At 39.3% G+C, this 16,751-nt stretch overlaps 1 protein-coding gene across 1 annotated transcript; it reads right to left on the bottom strand.

Moving 5' to 3' along the window:
- Window positions 1-2,745: 2,745 nt before the first annotated feature.
- pkp2 (plakophilin 2) lies at window positions 2,746-15,734 on the bottom strand. The gene is made up of 13 exons (XM_058625220.1): window positions 15,402-15,734; window positions 12,179-12,249; window positions 10,683-11,284; window positions 10,465-10,603; window positions 9,360-9,567; window positions 9,102-9,279; window positions 7,410-7,527; window positions 7,128-7,289; window positions 5,996-6,172; window positions 4,954-5,107; window positions 4,173-4,365; window positions 3,449-3,536; window positions 2,746-2,882 (listed from the first exon to the last, which is right to left on the bottom strand). Exons 1-13 carry the CDS (start codon window positions 15,595-15,597, stop codon window positions 2,814-2,816), a joined length of 2,355 nt encoding a protein of 784 aa, XP_058481203.1. The 5' UTR covers window positions 15,598-15,734; the 3' UTR covers window positions 2,746-2,813.
- Between the last annotated feature and the right edge of the window lie 1,017 nt (window positions 15,735-16,751).

Below are 16,751 nucleotides of genomic sequence, written 5' to 3'. Positions count from 1 at the left end.
AAGTTTACCATACTTCAGCATACATTGACCGATTGGCTCAAAACTTAATGTGACACAATTTTTAATCTATTGAACAAACCAAATGTATGAGCAGAATGAAATGCTTGCATTAGTATAAATGACATAAACATTGTGTCACCCTCAGGGCTCGAAACACAGCCACTTCTTTACATATTCTGGGTTTGTTTGTTTGTTTCATCCTATGTTGTCACGATAATCAACCAAAATAAAAACCCCAAAACACCTTCCCTAGGATTCTGTGTCTGAGTATGTGGTCGTACTTTATCCAAAACATTATTAAACGATCAGATGCATGACATACTGGTCGGAGCTCTGAAAAGCCCAAACATGCATTTACGTCCCAAATGTTCCCAAATGTTCTTGAGTGATTATGTCAGTGAACAGTAAGTTGCCCTGAGTGCTGACACCCCAAACAATAGCCTCAGTGTCAAGTAAAATAAGAAAAAAAGAAAAAAGAAAGTCGGCCTGTTTTCCACTGCTGCTGATCTGTGAAAGAATCCTTTCTTTCTTCCAGTGTGTTAAACATGTTCACTCACTCTGTGACAAACTCCCACTTGAGTTTCTCAATCCTAGTCCCAGTGTGACCCACTGTCCTGCATGTTTTAGAGGTTTCCCTGCTCCAGCACACCTGATTCAAATAAATGAGTCGTTATCAGGCTTCTGCAGAGCTTGATGGCGAGCTGACCATTTGAATCAGGTGTGTTGGAGCAGGGAAACCTCTAAAACGTGCAGGACAGTGGGTCACCAAGGACCAGGATTAAGAAACACTGCTTTCTCAGCTTCATTTAAAGTTGTTGTTTTTCTAACGTTAATTCTTTTTTTCATCTTTTTATTGAGACAAATGTGTGACATCACTGCCCTCTGCAGGAGACATTGACAGCAAACCTCCACCTTTCTTATGTTATTGACCTATAACACATTTTGTAAAGCCTGAATAATATGTGACTTTAAAAACACACACACACACCCAGGATGTCCATATTAGGAGTTGTGTTTTATTCCCACGCCAATTTATCAAGGGTGCACCTGCGGCACAGATCCATACCTTAGTGTGAGCACTAAGGGTTAAAATAGTTTTATACCCTTACTCTATCCAGTAAATTATCCATATCCTCTGTGAATTTACCAGCATTTTCTGTCTAGTAATACACAGATAGAAGCCACAGTTCTGCACAAAGCCAGAAAATATCACCTAAAGAAAGACCCAAAACTGCCTTTAAAGCACTTTGTTGTGTAATTTTGATTACTACTTCTTATTTCGTTATTCACGTAGCATTAATTGCATCCAAATTCATGTTTAGAAAACATAAAACTCACTAAATTTAGTTTGTTTTTTTGGTTAGATTCAGCCGTGTCTTGTAAATCATCAAAATGGCTACAGAAGCAAGACACTGACAAACATGCAGCGCAGCTCAGCACGACACAGATACTAGAAAGAGCATCACATCTGTCTCCAAAAAGCTGTTTCATGTCGTGCCACGCTACGTTAAGTCCTGTGAAAAGAAACAAACTTGCTCGCTACTGGTGCACGTACTGCACGTAGCGTTGTGCTGACTCGATACGCAGATACAAAGGGAATAAGTGATGCAGAGCTGTAATTACTTTGTGGGATACTGAAGAAAATCCACCCTACCCTCCACCTGGAATCAAGTGAAGCCTTTGAAGATTCCCCCCACTTGGCACCAGCTTTGTTAGACAAAGTGGATTTCTGAGGGAATTTGTTTAAACAAAAACCAGTGTGAACAGGAACCATTAAGGCTCTGAAGAGGAGAGAGTTAAGTGCAGGGTGTTTTCTACTGGACCTGATCATCAACGTTTCATGTCATATTCCCTGGCTGAGACGTCGGCTGGCACCGGGCTTCCCCCCCGGGCCTTCAGCTGTGCACGGGTATAATCCACTGGCCCAGACTTCAGCATCCACTTTATTGGATTGAGAATCTTTTAATTATGATTTACTGTTGAGGGGGGGAAAAAGTCATGTTTAGTCATCTTTGGCAGCTCTCAGTAAGATTAAACCACAGAAATGTCATCTCGGACGCTAAAGCTGTGGTGTAACAGGAAGATGAGGTACAATAAAGTGTATTCAAAACAGTTTATTCGTTTCAGAATAACTATAGACGGCAAAAAATGCAGAAAACCAGCTTGTTTGTTAGGATAGGAAGTCATTGTGCCATAAAATACACTTCTATACAGTAACCTTAATAATGTTGCTTGTTTAATTGTGGTACTTTTTCTATAATAATTACCAGTAGTGCTTAACAACTCACAGCAGTATCCTTAACTAACAAGCTGCCACTATAAAAACTATAACACGTGTTACACTATACATGTTAAACAATGCTTTCGGATCACGACACACAAACAAAGCGACCCTGTACGTCGCGTCACTAATGCTGCACGTTTGTTGTGTTATGAGTTCTGTTATCAGTCTCTGTTTTTTAACGACATCACTCCGCTGTTCCTGTTTTCTACGTCTAAATAAAACAATGTTTGTTCTTAAGCCACACAGACACAAAGGAAAATGGCCAAGTCTTCGGCTGTTTCACGAGACACTGACAGGAAATAACTACAGCAAACAAACCCTGTGTCACAGAAAAATAGTGCATACAGTACTGATACTGCTCATCACCGCAGCTCGGAGAGTACATATATATATGTATATATATATATATATATATATATAGATATACATTCATACATACATATATATAAATAAATATACATATATATATATATATATATACATATATATATGTATGTATGAATGTATACATATAGACACACATATGCACTCAGTTTCGACCCGAGTTCACAGCCTTTGTTGTTCTCGGGTTAATGAAATCCGCTTTCCTGAGGCCACACTGTTGAGAAAAAGAAGACAAAGATAAATGTGGATATTAGAATTCACATTTTTTTCATCAAGCTACTGCAACATCATGTGGCATTTAAGAAGGCTTTACTGTACTGCCCCCCGGTGGTAGCATCATTGCAGGAAACAGCAGAGCACACAGCTACCAGGTGACATAAATATACAGTTAAATACTTAATAATCATTTATCTGAACCAGAACATTAATAACAGAAAAGGAATTAAGCACTCATTTTGTCAATCAGTGCTTTAATGTGTTTGTAATGTTGTAATGTATTAGTTTTAAGGTTTGCTCCAAGAGAACGCTACTGTGTTCATTCCTTGGCAGTAAGAAGTAGTAAATATAGAAATAAAGATAGTGAACGAGCCGAGAGCAGATTATTATTCTTCTAATGATATACGTAAAAGGTCATTAGACAGAAGGGTATGTTACACTAAATACTTGATACTACAAAAGTAGAAAACAAGGACAGTGATTTTAGATGGAAGAAACAAACTAAACCACTGACAACAGCCCCTTTAAAGACATGTGTTACACAGTCATAAAATAAGCACCCACCTTCTTGTAGGCCCCATGGAGATCACTGTGTCTCCACATGGTGTGCAGCAGGACACATGCAGCCTGACCCGCTCTGGTTGGTCCATAACTGGGACACAGAAAGATCGAATGATTGTGTCCTCTTTTACATACATTAAATAGACTTTATACTGCATATCACAAGTTAGTTAAAGATAAAATATCTCTAAAATGGGGGGTAAAGCTGCTGTAAATTTTACATTATGATATTGTACTTTCAGTGAGCTGATGTTTTTTCACCAACATCTGACCTAATTATTGATATTTTTTTGTCATGATGCCCCCATGTTTTTAGAAAAACAACAGAAAATATGAATTACTTTCAATATACTACATGCAAAGTAAATGTATTTGTGTTCAGTTATTTCAGACTAGGATATGTCAATGATTAGCAGCAACAATTGTGACTGACACTGCCATCTAGTGGTAATATGTTTTTCTCCATATGCCAAATATGGCCAAAATGACGCCATCTTGTGGAGAGTAGTAAAAATGATACATTTTTACTATGCAAAAAGCCCAGATACACCCAGATAAAAGAAAATGTGTTATACTTTAATCAGAGTTTGAATGGATTTTAATGGGACACTTTTTGCGCTTAACGTTGCGAGTGTAAGACTTGTTTGTACACAGTGTATTTTGTATTCCACGGTGACTGCGTTCTACATCATATAATATCTCAGTAAATGTTAAGTTCTTGACTGACCCATTGTCCTTGCTGCTGATGTTGATGATCTTTGGAAGGGCTCCGTGGCTGACGACAGCTCTGACGTGCTGCGAGTTGCTCTGACTCAGGTCAGTGAGGATGTGGCACAGGCAAGCTGTCGATTCTGAGGGCAGGTCGGTGCCAGTGTCGTCGTTGGGCAGCAGCGGCACCAGCTCTGGTAACACCTGCTTCACTTTAGGGAGGAAGAGACACATGAAATATGTACAGTTTTCATTTAATTTGACTTAACTGCAGTTTTAGGTAAGCAAAATTCAAAGGCTAAAGTAATTTAGCGTCTTTAGTGGAAATAAAGTGATCAGAGGATGCTGGCTCACAAAAGAGCCATGCAAGTACTGCAGTTGGGTCATTTGGAAGAAATGTTTGCGGCCACGAAATAGGTATGATGTTTGCACGAAATATGAATTAGAATCAATTTGAATAATGATTCCTTGCAATGCCAGGCTTTTGAGAATATCTCTGTAACTCATTCCCAATCTAAAATAAAAATCAGTCACACTTCCTCTGTCCATCTTGCTGCTTCAGCCCTCTGGCAACCCTTTTTGCTTATGCAGCTCTCAAGGTCATTCATGGGACTGACATTAATGTATTTAGTGCGCACATTATACCTATTTCATGGCTACAAATTACTATTTTGTGGCTATCATTTGGTATTTTGTGGCCACAAATAGTTTTTTTTCCCCTATGTCATGTCTTTGGCTCTAAAGGAATAAAATAATTAAAATGATGATGAATGTTCAAAGGTCAGGTGAGTTCAGGTTACCAATATCCGGGTGCAGCTCCTCGTGGCGGGAGAGGTTTTTTATCAGAGAAATGGTCGTCTTCTTCACGTCGCTCTCTCCCTCCCGCAGTATCTTACGGACGTGCTGAAGACCATTTTCCCGCTGAACAATAGTGAAAGCGATGGCTTCAGACACCTGCCACAGAGGACGTATGGAATTACACGTAATATAAGCTCAAAGGCTACTTGATTATTTACCTGCTTGTTCATGCGAAAGCCGACTATAGTAAACATGGTCAAGACCGGCTGCTGGAGTTCAAACCAAGCACCAGAATGAGGGAAAAAAGTCATTTAAGTGACTTTGAATGTGGTATGGTTGTTGGTGCCAGACAGGCTGGGCTGAGTACTTAAGAAAACTGCTGATCTAAAGGGATTTTCACACACAACCAGCTCTAGTTTTTTTTTTACAGAGACTGGTCCAAAAAAAAGAGAGAGAAAATCCAGTGAGCAGCAGTTTGGGCAAAAATGCCTTGTTGATGCCAGAGGAAAACAACCAGACTGGTTTGAAATGATACAAAGACAACAATCACTCACAGCAATAACTCCTTGTTAATAACTAAGGTAGACAAAAGGCATCACTTTATTAGGTGTCCTGTGTACCTAATAAACTGGCCCCTGGGTGTATTGCATCTTTCAAGTCTTGGGTTTGTTTGGATCAATGTTATTGGGAAAAAATTGCAAGTTCCTTTCGTTAAACTGAAAGATTTCAGTCAAATAATGAAAATTAACTATGGCCATCAAACTACAGATGCATACAGGGTTTCATTTAAATTAAATTAAATCAAATTAAATTAAATTAAATTAAATTAAATTAAATTAAATTAAATTAAATTAAATTAAATTAAATTAATTATGGGATCAACTATAATGTGTCCAATTGTCTGAGGCGATTAAATGTATATATGTTAAAAAGACACAAAAACGAACAAATAACGTTATTTCTTTATCCCATCTTTTTAAAATTTAAAAGAAGAGCGTGAATATCTCTACAATATGTGTTGATATTTGTTTTCCATAATCTTACCACTCCTTTCCCAGCTGTGATGTTCTGCAGGGCTCCGACAGCAGCCTCCTGGGTGTAGTGGCGCACACTGCGGGCAATCAGCGACAGGTACATGCGGATTGTGATGGCGCTCCACAGCCATTCTATGCCACTGGGGTTCGCCTTCTCTTCCAGCAGGGGGCACTGTCGCTCCAGATGCTAAGAAACACACACACACATACACAGGTGATGAGCTGCTGCTCTGGTGGGTTCACAGAGTTCACAGTCACAGCAGGAGGGTGATGAATGACAGTGGCTGGCAGGCATCTTTCCTGCTCTCTCTCTCTCTATCTCTGTGTGTGTGTGTCATTGAAGGCATTTAAAAAGTACCAGGGAACCCAGGCTGAGCCTTCAGTGCCACTGTGCAGCATCATTGTGCTGGAATTTCCCAAAATTATAACGAACCGCAGCATCTGAGAAGCCGCAATGCAGATAATTGCTTAAAAGATGAAATGTGCACTGACGTGTGACGAGTATTTCATTAAAATGCGTTTTCCAAACTCAGAAACCAGTTTCCGTCTTTCCATTTTTCTTGCCTAGTTACGTGCTTATTATATAGTGAAATGAACATCATTATTTCCTCCTGCACATTTGGGCTGAATTTAAAAGCGCACAGGGAGCAGTCGCTCTTATTGGCCATTATCGCTGATCCTCAAGGTCAGATTATAAAATCTCTCCAAGTAGAGGCTGTTAAAGAAGCTGATTAATGCTCCTAGCTTTGGAGAGAGGGTGTCATTTTTGAGTGTCCACATAAATAAGGTCATTTGAAACCACACTTAATGCGAATATGTGGGAAATAAACCTTATAGCTCGATTCTAATGTCTTGAAGTGTGCATGCAGTTTATTTTTTTGGCCACCTGAGGGCAACAGAAAACACAACACTGACATATTGTAAACTTCATTTTGGATTCTGTCCAAAGCTTAAACTTCACTGTGATTTAATCTTCTCCAACTCGATGTTACCGCTACCTCATCATGCAAATCATAAAAACAATGCCATTTTAGCGATTGATTAAACACAGAGGAATCCTGCGGGGGTTTCACAGAACTGCTGTCAAATATTATGCCACATATTCTTTGTCGTCAGTGTGGATTATTGTCTGAAGGGATTACCTCTGTAATCTTGGCACTGCGATTAGGAAAGCAGCTGACACTCTTCGGATCGGAGGCCAAGTTTTGCCGAGATTCCCTCAGGTCTTGCATGTATTTCTTTGGAAGCTCTGCCTCAAACTGATAAGACAGGTTGTGCAGGATGCAGACGCAGTTCTCTGTGGACTTCAGAGCAGATATTGATGTGGATTCAAATTAAACTGAGAAAACTGAGCATTTTTTTGTAAAAATACCCTTGTGTGAAGATAAATTTTTCATCTGGGATGCTCATTATTTTCATTTCACCTTGTCATCCGTCTTATAGTCGGCTATGGTTCCCCGAATGTAGTAGACCAGAGAGTCAATAAGATTCTCACAGTGCCTCATCGCTTTTCTGCCGTCTGGACCAGCAGAGCTCAGATTCCTGGAAACAGAAACAACCAGAACCATGAAGGAAACATCTTAACGTTCTATAGGAAACAACGATATACTCAAGCCAACATCAGCCAATCACATGGGAGCAACTCAGTGCATTTAGTGCATGTAGATATGGTCAAGAGGTTCAAACCGAGCACCAGAGTGGGGGGAAAAAGGGTTGTTTAAGTGTCTTTTTATGTGGTATGTTTGTTGGTGCCAAACAGGCTGGTTTGAGTATTTCAGAACTTGCTGATGCACTGGGATTTTCTTTTTAAACAACAACAGGGTTTACAGTGAGATTTATCCAGTAAGAAGCAGTTCTCTGGCTTTATTGATGTCAGAGAACAACCAGACTGGTTCAAAACAGTCACAAAAAAACACTTGTTATAACGAAACTATGCAGATGGCCATCACTGAATGCAAAAAAAAAGAAAAGAAAGGTCAAACCCTGGGCTGCAGAAGCCGAAACCCACAGTAGCAAGCCACTACTATCACTTTATTGGGTGTACCTAATAAAGTGACCAGTGACTGTAACTTCTGTCAACAATGTTAATAACAAAGAATAACATTCACACATTCAAATTATGAGTTAACTATGTCATTAAGCTAATAGCTGCATCCAGGAAAATCAATAAAATGACAGTTTTACAAAAGAAAAAGAGCTCATCTTTTTTTTTTTTTTATCTGCAGGGACTCCGGGAGCTTACAGGGACTGAGAACATGATAAGGAGAACTTGATAACACCAGGCTGGCAAGAACTGAGTGATTTCAGCTCAGCAGAGCAGACAGAAGAGAGCGCTCTATGAATAATTCAGCCGTTTGGCTCTTTTCATCTGGCTTTAGTTGCCAAGGGAGCGGAGCGTCTGATTCTCCTCTGCTTTGTCAACAGAGAGGCAAGTAGAGGCCAACAATAAAACCAAATAGTTGAAAGACAAATCGTAGATGTTTTGATAGTGAGGTAAATGTTTAGTCACTCGGAAGGCGATTACTGACATTAAACCCTAGTTGATGGTTTAAATGTCTTTTCATAAGACTTATTATTATTATAGTATTAGTATTAGTATAGTATTAAGAATATTTTTCCACTGCTGTCATTTTTATTAAAGGCTTTTTCTAAAAGTGAAAACAAAGAGTAGGTTTCCCTGAGTTTTCCCATCAGAAATCATTAAAAGTTCTTTGGTTCTTGCCTTAGAACTACAGACAGCGTTTCTTTACGCAGCAGAATTCAGACGGAGGATATGAGTTTATCCCCTGATCTGAGACTGTTTACTCAAAACACAACCTGGCACCGGCTGGCGCTGTAGCTCTGCCTTCTGCTAACTCTCGCTCTTTGTAATACCATAAAATTACTGCCATATCATGCACGTGACAGTGACTGTGGACTTTTAACTTCCTACATCTGCTCCTTCATATGTGGAGTCAGAACAGTCAGGGGTAGTTTTTTTTTTTCCCTTTTCCAGCACGATTATTTCTGTCTTTTATTTTTGGCACTTGCTGACTGTTCTGACTGCACAACTGCTGTCTGTTTACTCCAAAAGCACACAGAGTCTCCCCTGTTTCAGTTCTATCAAAGAAGCATACCGCAGGCAGCCCGTGGCATTGTGGAAAACCTCGTCGTCCGCCAGGAGCTCGTCTTTTGGGTTCTCGCCTTCAGAAATGCCAGAGCTGGGCACGAGGACGGACTTTGTGAGGACAGATAAGGCGTCTTTGCTCAGGCGCTCCTTCAGGAGGTCATGAGAGGAGAGGTTCCACAAAAGACCTATAAAGGAACATACAAAATTATTAATTTCTTAAATTGACTCTATACTTACACATAGACAAGACATTACTAGGACTGACCAGTCAGTTGCCGTCTGGTCTCCACATCGCGGCTGCTCTTCAGTGCACCAAGAATCGTTGCCATGCCGTTGTTCTCCTTCACCTCCATCTTGTTCTCACTGCTCTGGTAAACGACGTTGCGCAGCGCGCCAGCAGCGACCCGCTGAACCTCCTCGTGGTCGACGTGGAGCAGCTGCAGGAGCTTTCCGATTCCGCGCAGGTAGTACACCTGGAGACAAGAAAGGAAGAAAGAAAGAAGACCGGATTATGGACAAACAAACACATCCAGACATAAAAAATGAAGACATGTAAGCCATGATATGATAAGCTTTAAAGAACATGCTGATGCATGACGGTGTCTCAGTGGTAGAGCCAGTCGTCTTTCAACTCGAAGTTTGTGGGTTTGATTCCCGGCTCCGCTAGTCTACATGCCGACGTGTCCTTGGGCAAGACACCCCCACGTTGCTCCTAACGTGTGCTATATAAATACAGAGCATTAACCATGTGAGACATAACCAGCTATTTTAAAATAACTAAACTTCCAACTGGATAACAAATATTCTGTTATACAATATATAATAAACAGTTAAATAAACAGCTAAATCAACATTTAGGGGTTTTAAATTATATCTAGAGCTGCAACTAACAATAATTTTCATCATCGATTAATCTGTCGGTAATTTTCTCGATTAATCAAGTAATTGTTTGGTCCATAAAATGTCAGAAACATTAAAAAAATGTTGATCAGTGTTTGTCAAACCTGGAAATAATGTATTTCCACAAAATGATTAACTTTTAATGATTTCTTTGTTATCTGGAGCAAAGAAACAAAGAAAATATTCACATTTAAGAAACTGAAACAATCAGAAATCTTGTTTTAATAATGAAATATCAAAATAGTTGACGATTAATTTAATAATCGATGAATAGAGTAATTGTTACAGTTATATCTGGTATAACTTTTTGGTTTCCCTAATATACGATATCATATCAGCTCATCCTTAGTGACAGCATCACTACAAATGATATCAGTGATGAAGTCAGAGTCAGAATGGAAAAATAGTTTTGTTTGAGGTAAAAAAAACAAACAAAAAAAAAAAAACCCCGTACATATGACTAAACGTACCATCTTTTTTGCTTCAGTGCTCTTGAAACATTGATTCTGTATGTGGCTCGCCGCATGGAGCAGTGTTTCCTCGTCCTCCTGGGTCAACAGGCTCACTGCTCTCTCTAAGGTCATCTCTGGAAGCTTGTTCTCTGACTTCCTGTGTGGAGACAGACACACGGCCCAGGATGAGACAAAGTACAATAATGTGTAAAAGTGTGTTAACACGTGAACCTTACAGATTTGCGACATTCTGCCTCTGTATCTGCTGAAAAGGAAGTTCTAATTCCATCTGCCGGCTCACGTCCACGTCCACGCTGGTGACAGAGGGCGGGTACGAGTTCAGTCTGCGGAGCCCGTGTGCATTTCTCCTGACGTGAGTCAACCAGGACAGACCTTCATCAGGCTGCGCGGCACCGAGCATCACATCACCACTTCTCTCCTGTTTGAACGAAGTCTGGTTGTGGCTCAAGTGCGAGCCATAATCACCGCCACTCCGCTGAAATGCTGCGTTTGCAAACACGGGGGGAGTCTGCCTCAGTGACCTCTGCCGGAAACTCCCATGTGTAGGCGTGGACGCGTGCGGCCGACTTCCTCGAGGCGCCTCTGAGAAGGCGTAGCGCAGAAACGAGTCGGACGCGAACGTGCGGTCGTGCAGAGTCCCCGTCATCTGTGGCTGACTGGGTCCCGGGTGTGTGTACGTCCCAAAGCGGAGGGTGCTGGAATTGAAGCGGCTGCGAGGAAATCCTGGGCTCGGCGGTGGAGACACCTCCACCCTCCTGGAGGGTCTGCGCACGCGGCTGTTTGATAGAGAGCGGTTGGTGAAGGTGAATCCATTCACCTGTCAAAAGACAACAAAAACACAAGCTTCACTTTAACATGCTGTGGCTTATTTATTCTGTAATTCTCCTCTAAAAAAAACTTTACATTTACAGAGTAGAATACTCAATATTACACAGGAATACACTGTACACATGCATTTAAGTTATTATATTTAACAAAGCTGCTGATTATTACTCATTTATGTAAGTTTACACATTTTTATTTTCATACATTTGATTAAAGCTGGTAAGTTTTACCCAGCAATGTATTTGACGTAGGGCTGCAACTAACGATTGTTGAGTAATCGAGTAATTGCTTCAGCCCTAATTTAATGAAGTTTAATTTTTTGATAACCCGTTTTATTTATTTATCATTTAGTTTGTACATTATTTTTACTTTGAAATAAATGTGTTACAGTTACACTTATTTCTAGCAGTGGCCAAAGAGAAACCCATATCAGACCACCACTAATATAATAAGCCAATGTTTCTTTTGATACACGACGAGGCCGTGAATATGACGCAGCTGCAGGACATTTGAATGTAATCAAACGACGGCGTGGAATATGTAAAGCACAGCGTGAGTCTGTGTGACCCTGTTATTGTTCACGAGGAAGCAGGAGAGCAACATTTGTTTGTTTTCTGGCATAAACACTGACCTTGTCAGGACTAGTAGTCCTCATGGAGAACAAAACCTGGTCCTAATAAGGCAGAGGTTCATTCCTGAGGTGTTAAGTTTAGGGCTTAGATTTGAATTGTGGTTTGGTTAAGGTTTGTGGTTAAGGTAAGGAATATCACTATAATTAGGCCGCTCAGATGAATGGAAGTCAATGTAGAGTCCTTAAAGGGATAGCTGTGCATGTGTGTGTGTGTGTGTGTGTAAAAATTATTAAAGAGCTAAAAAAGCCCCTTGCCTTCGTATTTGGTAAAAGTCCATCTGCAGCATCAAAGCTCTGAGCGGTGTTTCTCTGTAAGTGGACACCACCTGAAACAAGTCGAAGAGGTTTTGTTAGCGTGTACAGTTTCACGCCATCACCATCTGAACACAAGGCAACACTAACACCACCTCAGGTCAAAGGCGTGACTCATATCATGGCAGCTTAAAAGAAAAAAAGAACACACACTTTTACAGTTTTGTAAACTAAATTTTGTGTTTACTTGGCAGAAAGGGAGCAGCGGAGGCAGATTAAAAGGATTCAACACATGTATTATTAATGTTTGTCAGTTACTAAAGACTTAAATATGTCATTATCTTCCCTCTGGGGTTCATTTCACACTCCCACATAACCACACTAAGCCTTATAAACTGTAGCACATTTATATAAGTGTGTGCAGCAAATGATAATTGCCATGTCAATGATGAATTACTTCTCTGTCTGAGATCCTGCTCATGCTTTAAATTCTGAAACGATTACTAATAAGCCATAGATTCAGGGTCCTGCAATTAAAAGGATGAGACTGAAAACACGCTTTTGTGCAATAATTCATCCTTAAACTTGAATGAAAAATTGAAATCACAGTTAAATAAAAGGTGTTTAGTGTGGCTTATAGTAATTTGTCTTGTTGTCTTTGGTGATTAATAGTATTAATGACTTTCATATCTTGTGTAATTTATGTGACATTGCAAATGGAACTCCTATGGAAGTAACAATTTTGAACAATTAAACAATAAAAGCATTTATTTATCTATTGATCTACCTTGTTTCATTTCAAACTTTGTTTACCACTTGTTCAAATATGAAGATTTACTGTTTGTAAACAGATAAGATAAGATAAGATAAGATAACTTTTATTTATCTCACAGTGGAGAGAAAACGGCGTTACAGCAGCTCAACAATAGATAATAAACAAACAAATAAACAATATACAAGTAAGTAATACAAGTAAGAAAGAAATTATTTACATATATATATAAATATAAATATACATATGATCTCTACGTTTCTGGCACTTTATAACTAAAAATATGAATCGTTAGTGTTGCAATTGGTAGGCAGTTGATTTATAAGGGAGATCAATATAAATTACAGGTTTTATATTCTTATTTTATTATAAAATGAATAAAAATCAATTGATAAATCCACAGATAAATAAATAAATGTGTCATCTGCAAACTTGGACACATTAAACTGCTAACAAAACCATTTTTATTTTGATAAACATTCACTGTTGTTTCAGGCTGAGGAGAAAGCAGAGTCATACGAGTCCTGCTGTGTAGTTCACACAGCTAAATGTGGGAATTTCATCTGTCACTAAATGTTATTATTGTCATTTCTAGAGGACGACTGACAGGAGTTGATTACTCACACCTACCACTATAGATCAAGGAAGTGGGTGAGATATTAAGTTGAAGCTCTGTCAGCTACTATCAGACTTGAGTTGCATGAATGAAACTGCAGGAACCTGTTGGACGAGGAAACTGCTCTGCAGCGTACATTCTCGTCACAAAAATGACCTTTATTGTAGTCTAAATGATAGTAGATGTCCATTAGTATGCAATTAACAAAAAGCACATCCTCAAGCCACGGTCTTAAGTTGGGTCCAGGTCAGCTGAGGGTCAGGAATCCCCCTCTGGGTCTTCACATTTTAATGAATTGGACACGAGAGAACATCTAAATATTGATCTGATCTTGCTAAGGTTTGATTTCAATTAAAAAAATCTGCCTTTTAAAGATGAGATTTTTATGTACATTTTTGCAGTCTATGTATAGTGAAGCATGCGATATAAAGGACTTTTGGATTGTATCGAATTTTACATTTTTATCTGTCCGATATCAGATCCAGTGATTTTGACGAGTATCGGACCAATTCCCATCCAGAATCACAATATTGTGTTAATGTCGTATTGTAACTTATATATCGTGACAATATCATATGTGGGTGTCTTTGGCGATTCCTGTTACTATCCAATACTGGTCAAAATAACTAGATTATATATCGCAAAAAAAAAAAGTAAAATCTAATCTAATCCAAAAACCCTGTATGTCACATAAATCTTTAGCTAAACACACAATGTAAAGAGCGCTGTTTATTATTATTTTTATTGTTTATTACATCAGCTGTGTGCAAATACGATGGTAAATATAATACTCAGCAGTGCACATGTTATTAACAGTTTAGTACTTTAAAAGCTCCAGTGTGTCACATTTAAGAGAGTTTGTTGACGGAAATCACTTTTCACTAATACAGTATCAGTAAAGCTAAAAGCATTGTTATAAGCATGTCTTTTATTGCTTTCTTTGGTATAAAGGCTCCGTGTGCTAACCAAAACTCTTTTATAGTGAGTACATTTTGATCTAAAGCAGTGGCTCTTAAACTTTTCCAACCAAAAGTTCTCAAAATAACACCATAATCATCAATCAAGTAAGGTCGAGTAAAGTCAGCCGTGGACTTTTCACAGGAGGCAGATTTACTCCCAGTAAGATAATTTGCCCTCATCATCCTCCTCTTCCTCACAGTTTCATTCTCTACGCACTGTGGTCCAAATTCCTCAGCTCCACTCCGACATCATACCCTGGTATATACAGTAGAATGGTATTTTTTGGATTTTCCTCCAAGTACCACCAGAGGAAGCTTGTGTACCACTGGTGGTACACGTACCACAGTTTGAGAACCATGGATCTAGCGGTACATAGGGCCCAGTTTAGTATCAGTAGATACTCAACTTCTACTATCTAGTGTGTGTACCTAGTGTGACTCAAGGCCTTTTTTTAAAAGAGAAAGTGGTATAGAGTGAGTCGTCGTCTTCTTCTTCTTCTTCTAATGAAAATATTACATATACATATTATATATATTTTAGTTAGATTATATAACTAAAATACTGAATTTGTCTTTGGTTATGCTGCTTAAAACAACGAGAAAAGGCTAGAAACAGACAAACCTGCAGGTAACTATATAGTGTTCTTCCTTCATTCTAACACTTTTATTCACAATATTAATATAATGTTAATGATTAAATATTTAAAAATACATGTTTCTAAGAGAGATAACTGTTATTCTTTGTTGTCAATAGAGAACGGGGGAGCAATAAATGGCCCAGTGTGAACCCTTTATGACACTCTATAAATGAGGTGTGTCGTTGTGTGACTTTGAAAAACCATTACTTAAATCATTTAGAGTAGTTTTTTTGTTCCTCACCATTAGAAAGAGTCCTCTTCGCCTTCCGGGCCAGTGTGAGCTGGACCTGCTGGTGAACTCGCAGGCTCCGGTCGTTTGAATCGGGTTTGGCCGAGGACCTGTCAGTGAGCTCGGCCGGCACAGCCAGACTGGTGTCGTTGAGCATGAAAGAGTCCGCAGCGGCAGGTAAAGCGGATTTTAAAAACACCTCGTCCATCTTTACAAAAATAAACCAACAACTCCGCGGCGACTACATTCAATAACGACTGAATTGGACGTGTTCGCGCTGCTTTGTCCTCTCCCTCTGATTCTCTCTCAGGTAAACTCAAACCACACCAGCTCGCTACCACTGAAGAGGGCGTGGCCGATGAGGGCGGAGCTAAGGGGCGTCACACCTGAGGTGTCATGTGTCAGCCTCACTCGCCTCTGATTGGCCAACACTGTTATTCACGCTCAAGCTGCAGTTTGAAGTGGAGAATTTTAAAATGTTTGGAATTTATTCAACGAAAGATGTTAAAATAATGAAATACTGACTTTTTTTGTGTAAAGGAAGCCTTTTATCAGCAGCCATTTTAAAATGAAGAGCACAGGTGATCTGTGTTCAGTTCATGTCAGTCAGGACAGTGTGACCCAGGATGCACACTGAAAGTGAGAAAGCAAAATGGAACGCAGCCATAATTAATATCATTATTTACACCTGTGCCTTTTCTAGCAGCCTATTAAAATGTCTGCTAGGCAAAAAGCTCACATGAACTGACATGAGCAGCTATTATTTATGTAAACAGAGACACCTTTCCTGCTAAAACATGTACACGCTGCCTATTATGAATGTTGTTAAAGATTGTGAACAAAAAAATATGATGATCTGATCTGAGTAACACAATACAAACTGTGAGCTAATAAGAGATTTTTGAAATCAGTATTATTCAAGAAAAATTTGACATTCGCAATAGTTTCCTTCCCTTTAATGCATTTTTATTCTCCAAAAAACAATCTTTCCAGTCCAGCTTTTTAAATCACGTTCACATTAAACTTGATATTCATACATACTTTTTTTTTTTTTTGACATGTCTTTAGTTCGCTTCGATTCAAATGTGTTCAGCAAAACATTCAAGGCGTCCAAATCGACATCACAACAGTCGTTTAGTGGGGACACACTCTGTGTCCAGGCCGTCTTAGTGCGTGTGTGTGTGGGGGGGGGGTTCTTAACCTTAATTAGTCATGTTTGACCCATGAAAGGTCACAGGTCAACTCACAGCATTTCATCAAGTGCCAAAGAGAGGGTGTTTGACGGAGCACCGAGCTGCTAAACATCCAGATTTAAAGGGTGTGACTTTGATTTAAGGTGATTTTCCATTAATATATTTAATA

The sequence above is a fragment of the Solea solea genome, chromosome 3 (assembly GCF_958295425.1).
Source record: "Solea solea chromosome 3, fSolSol10.1, whole genome shotgun sequence".
NCBI lineage: Eukaryota > Metazoa > Chordata > Actinopteri > Pleuronectiformes > Soleidae > Solea > Solea solea.
The sequence above is the reverse complement of the archived record's forward strand: the minus strand, read 5'-3'. Positions and strand labels throughout refer to the sequence as shown.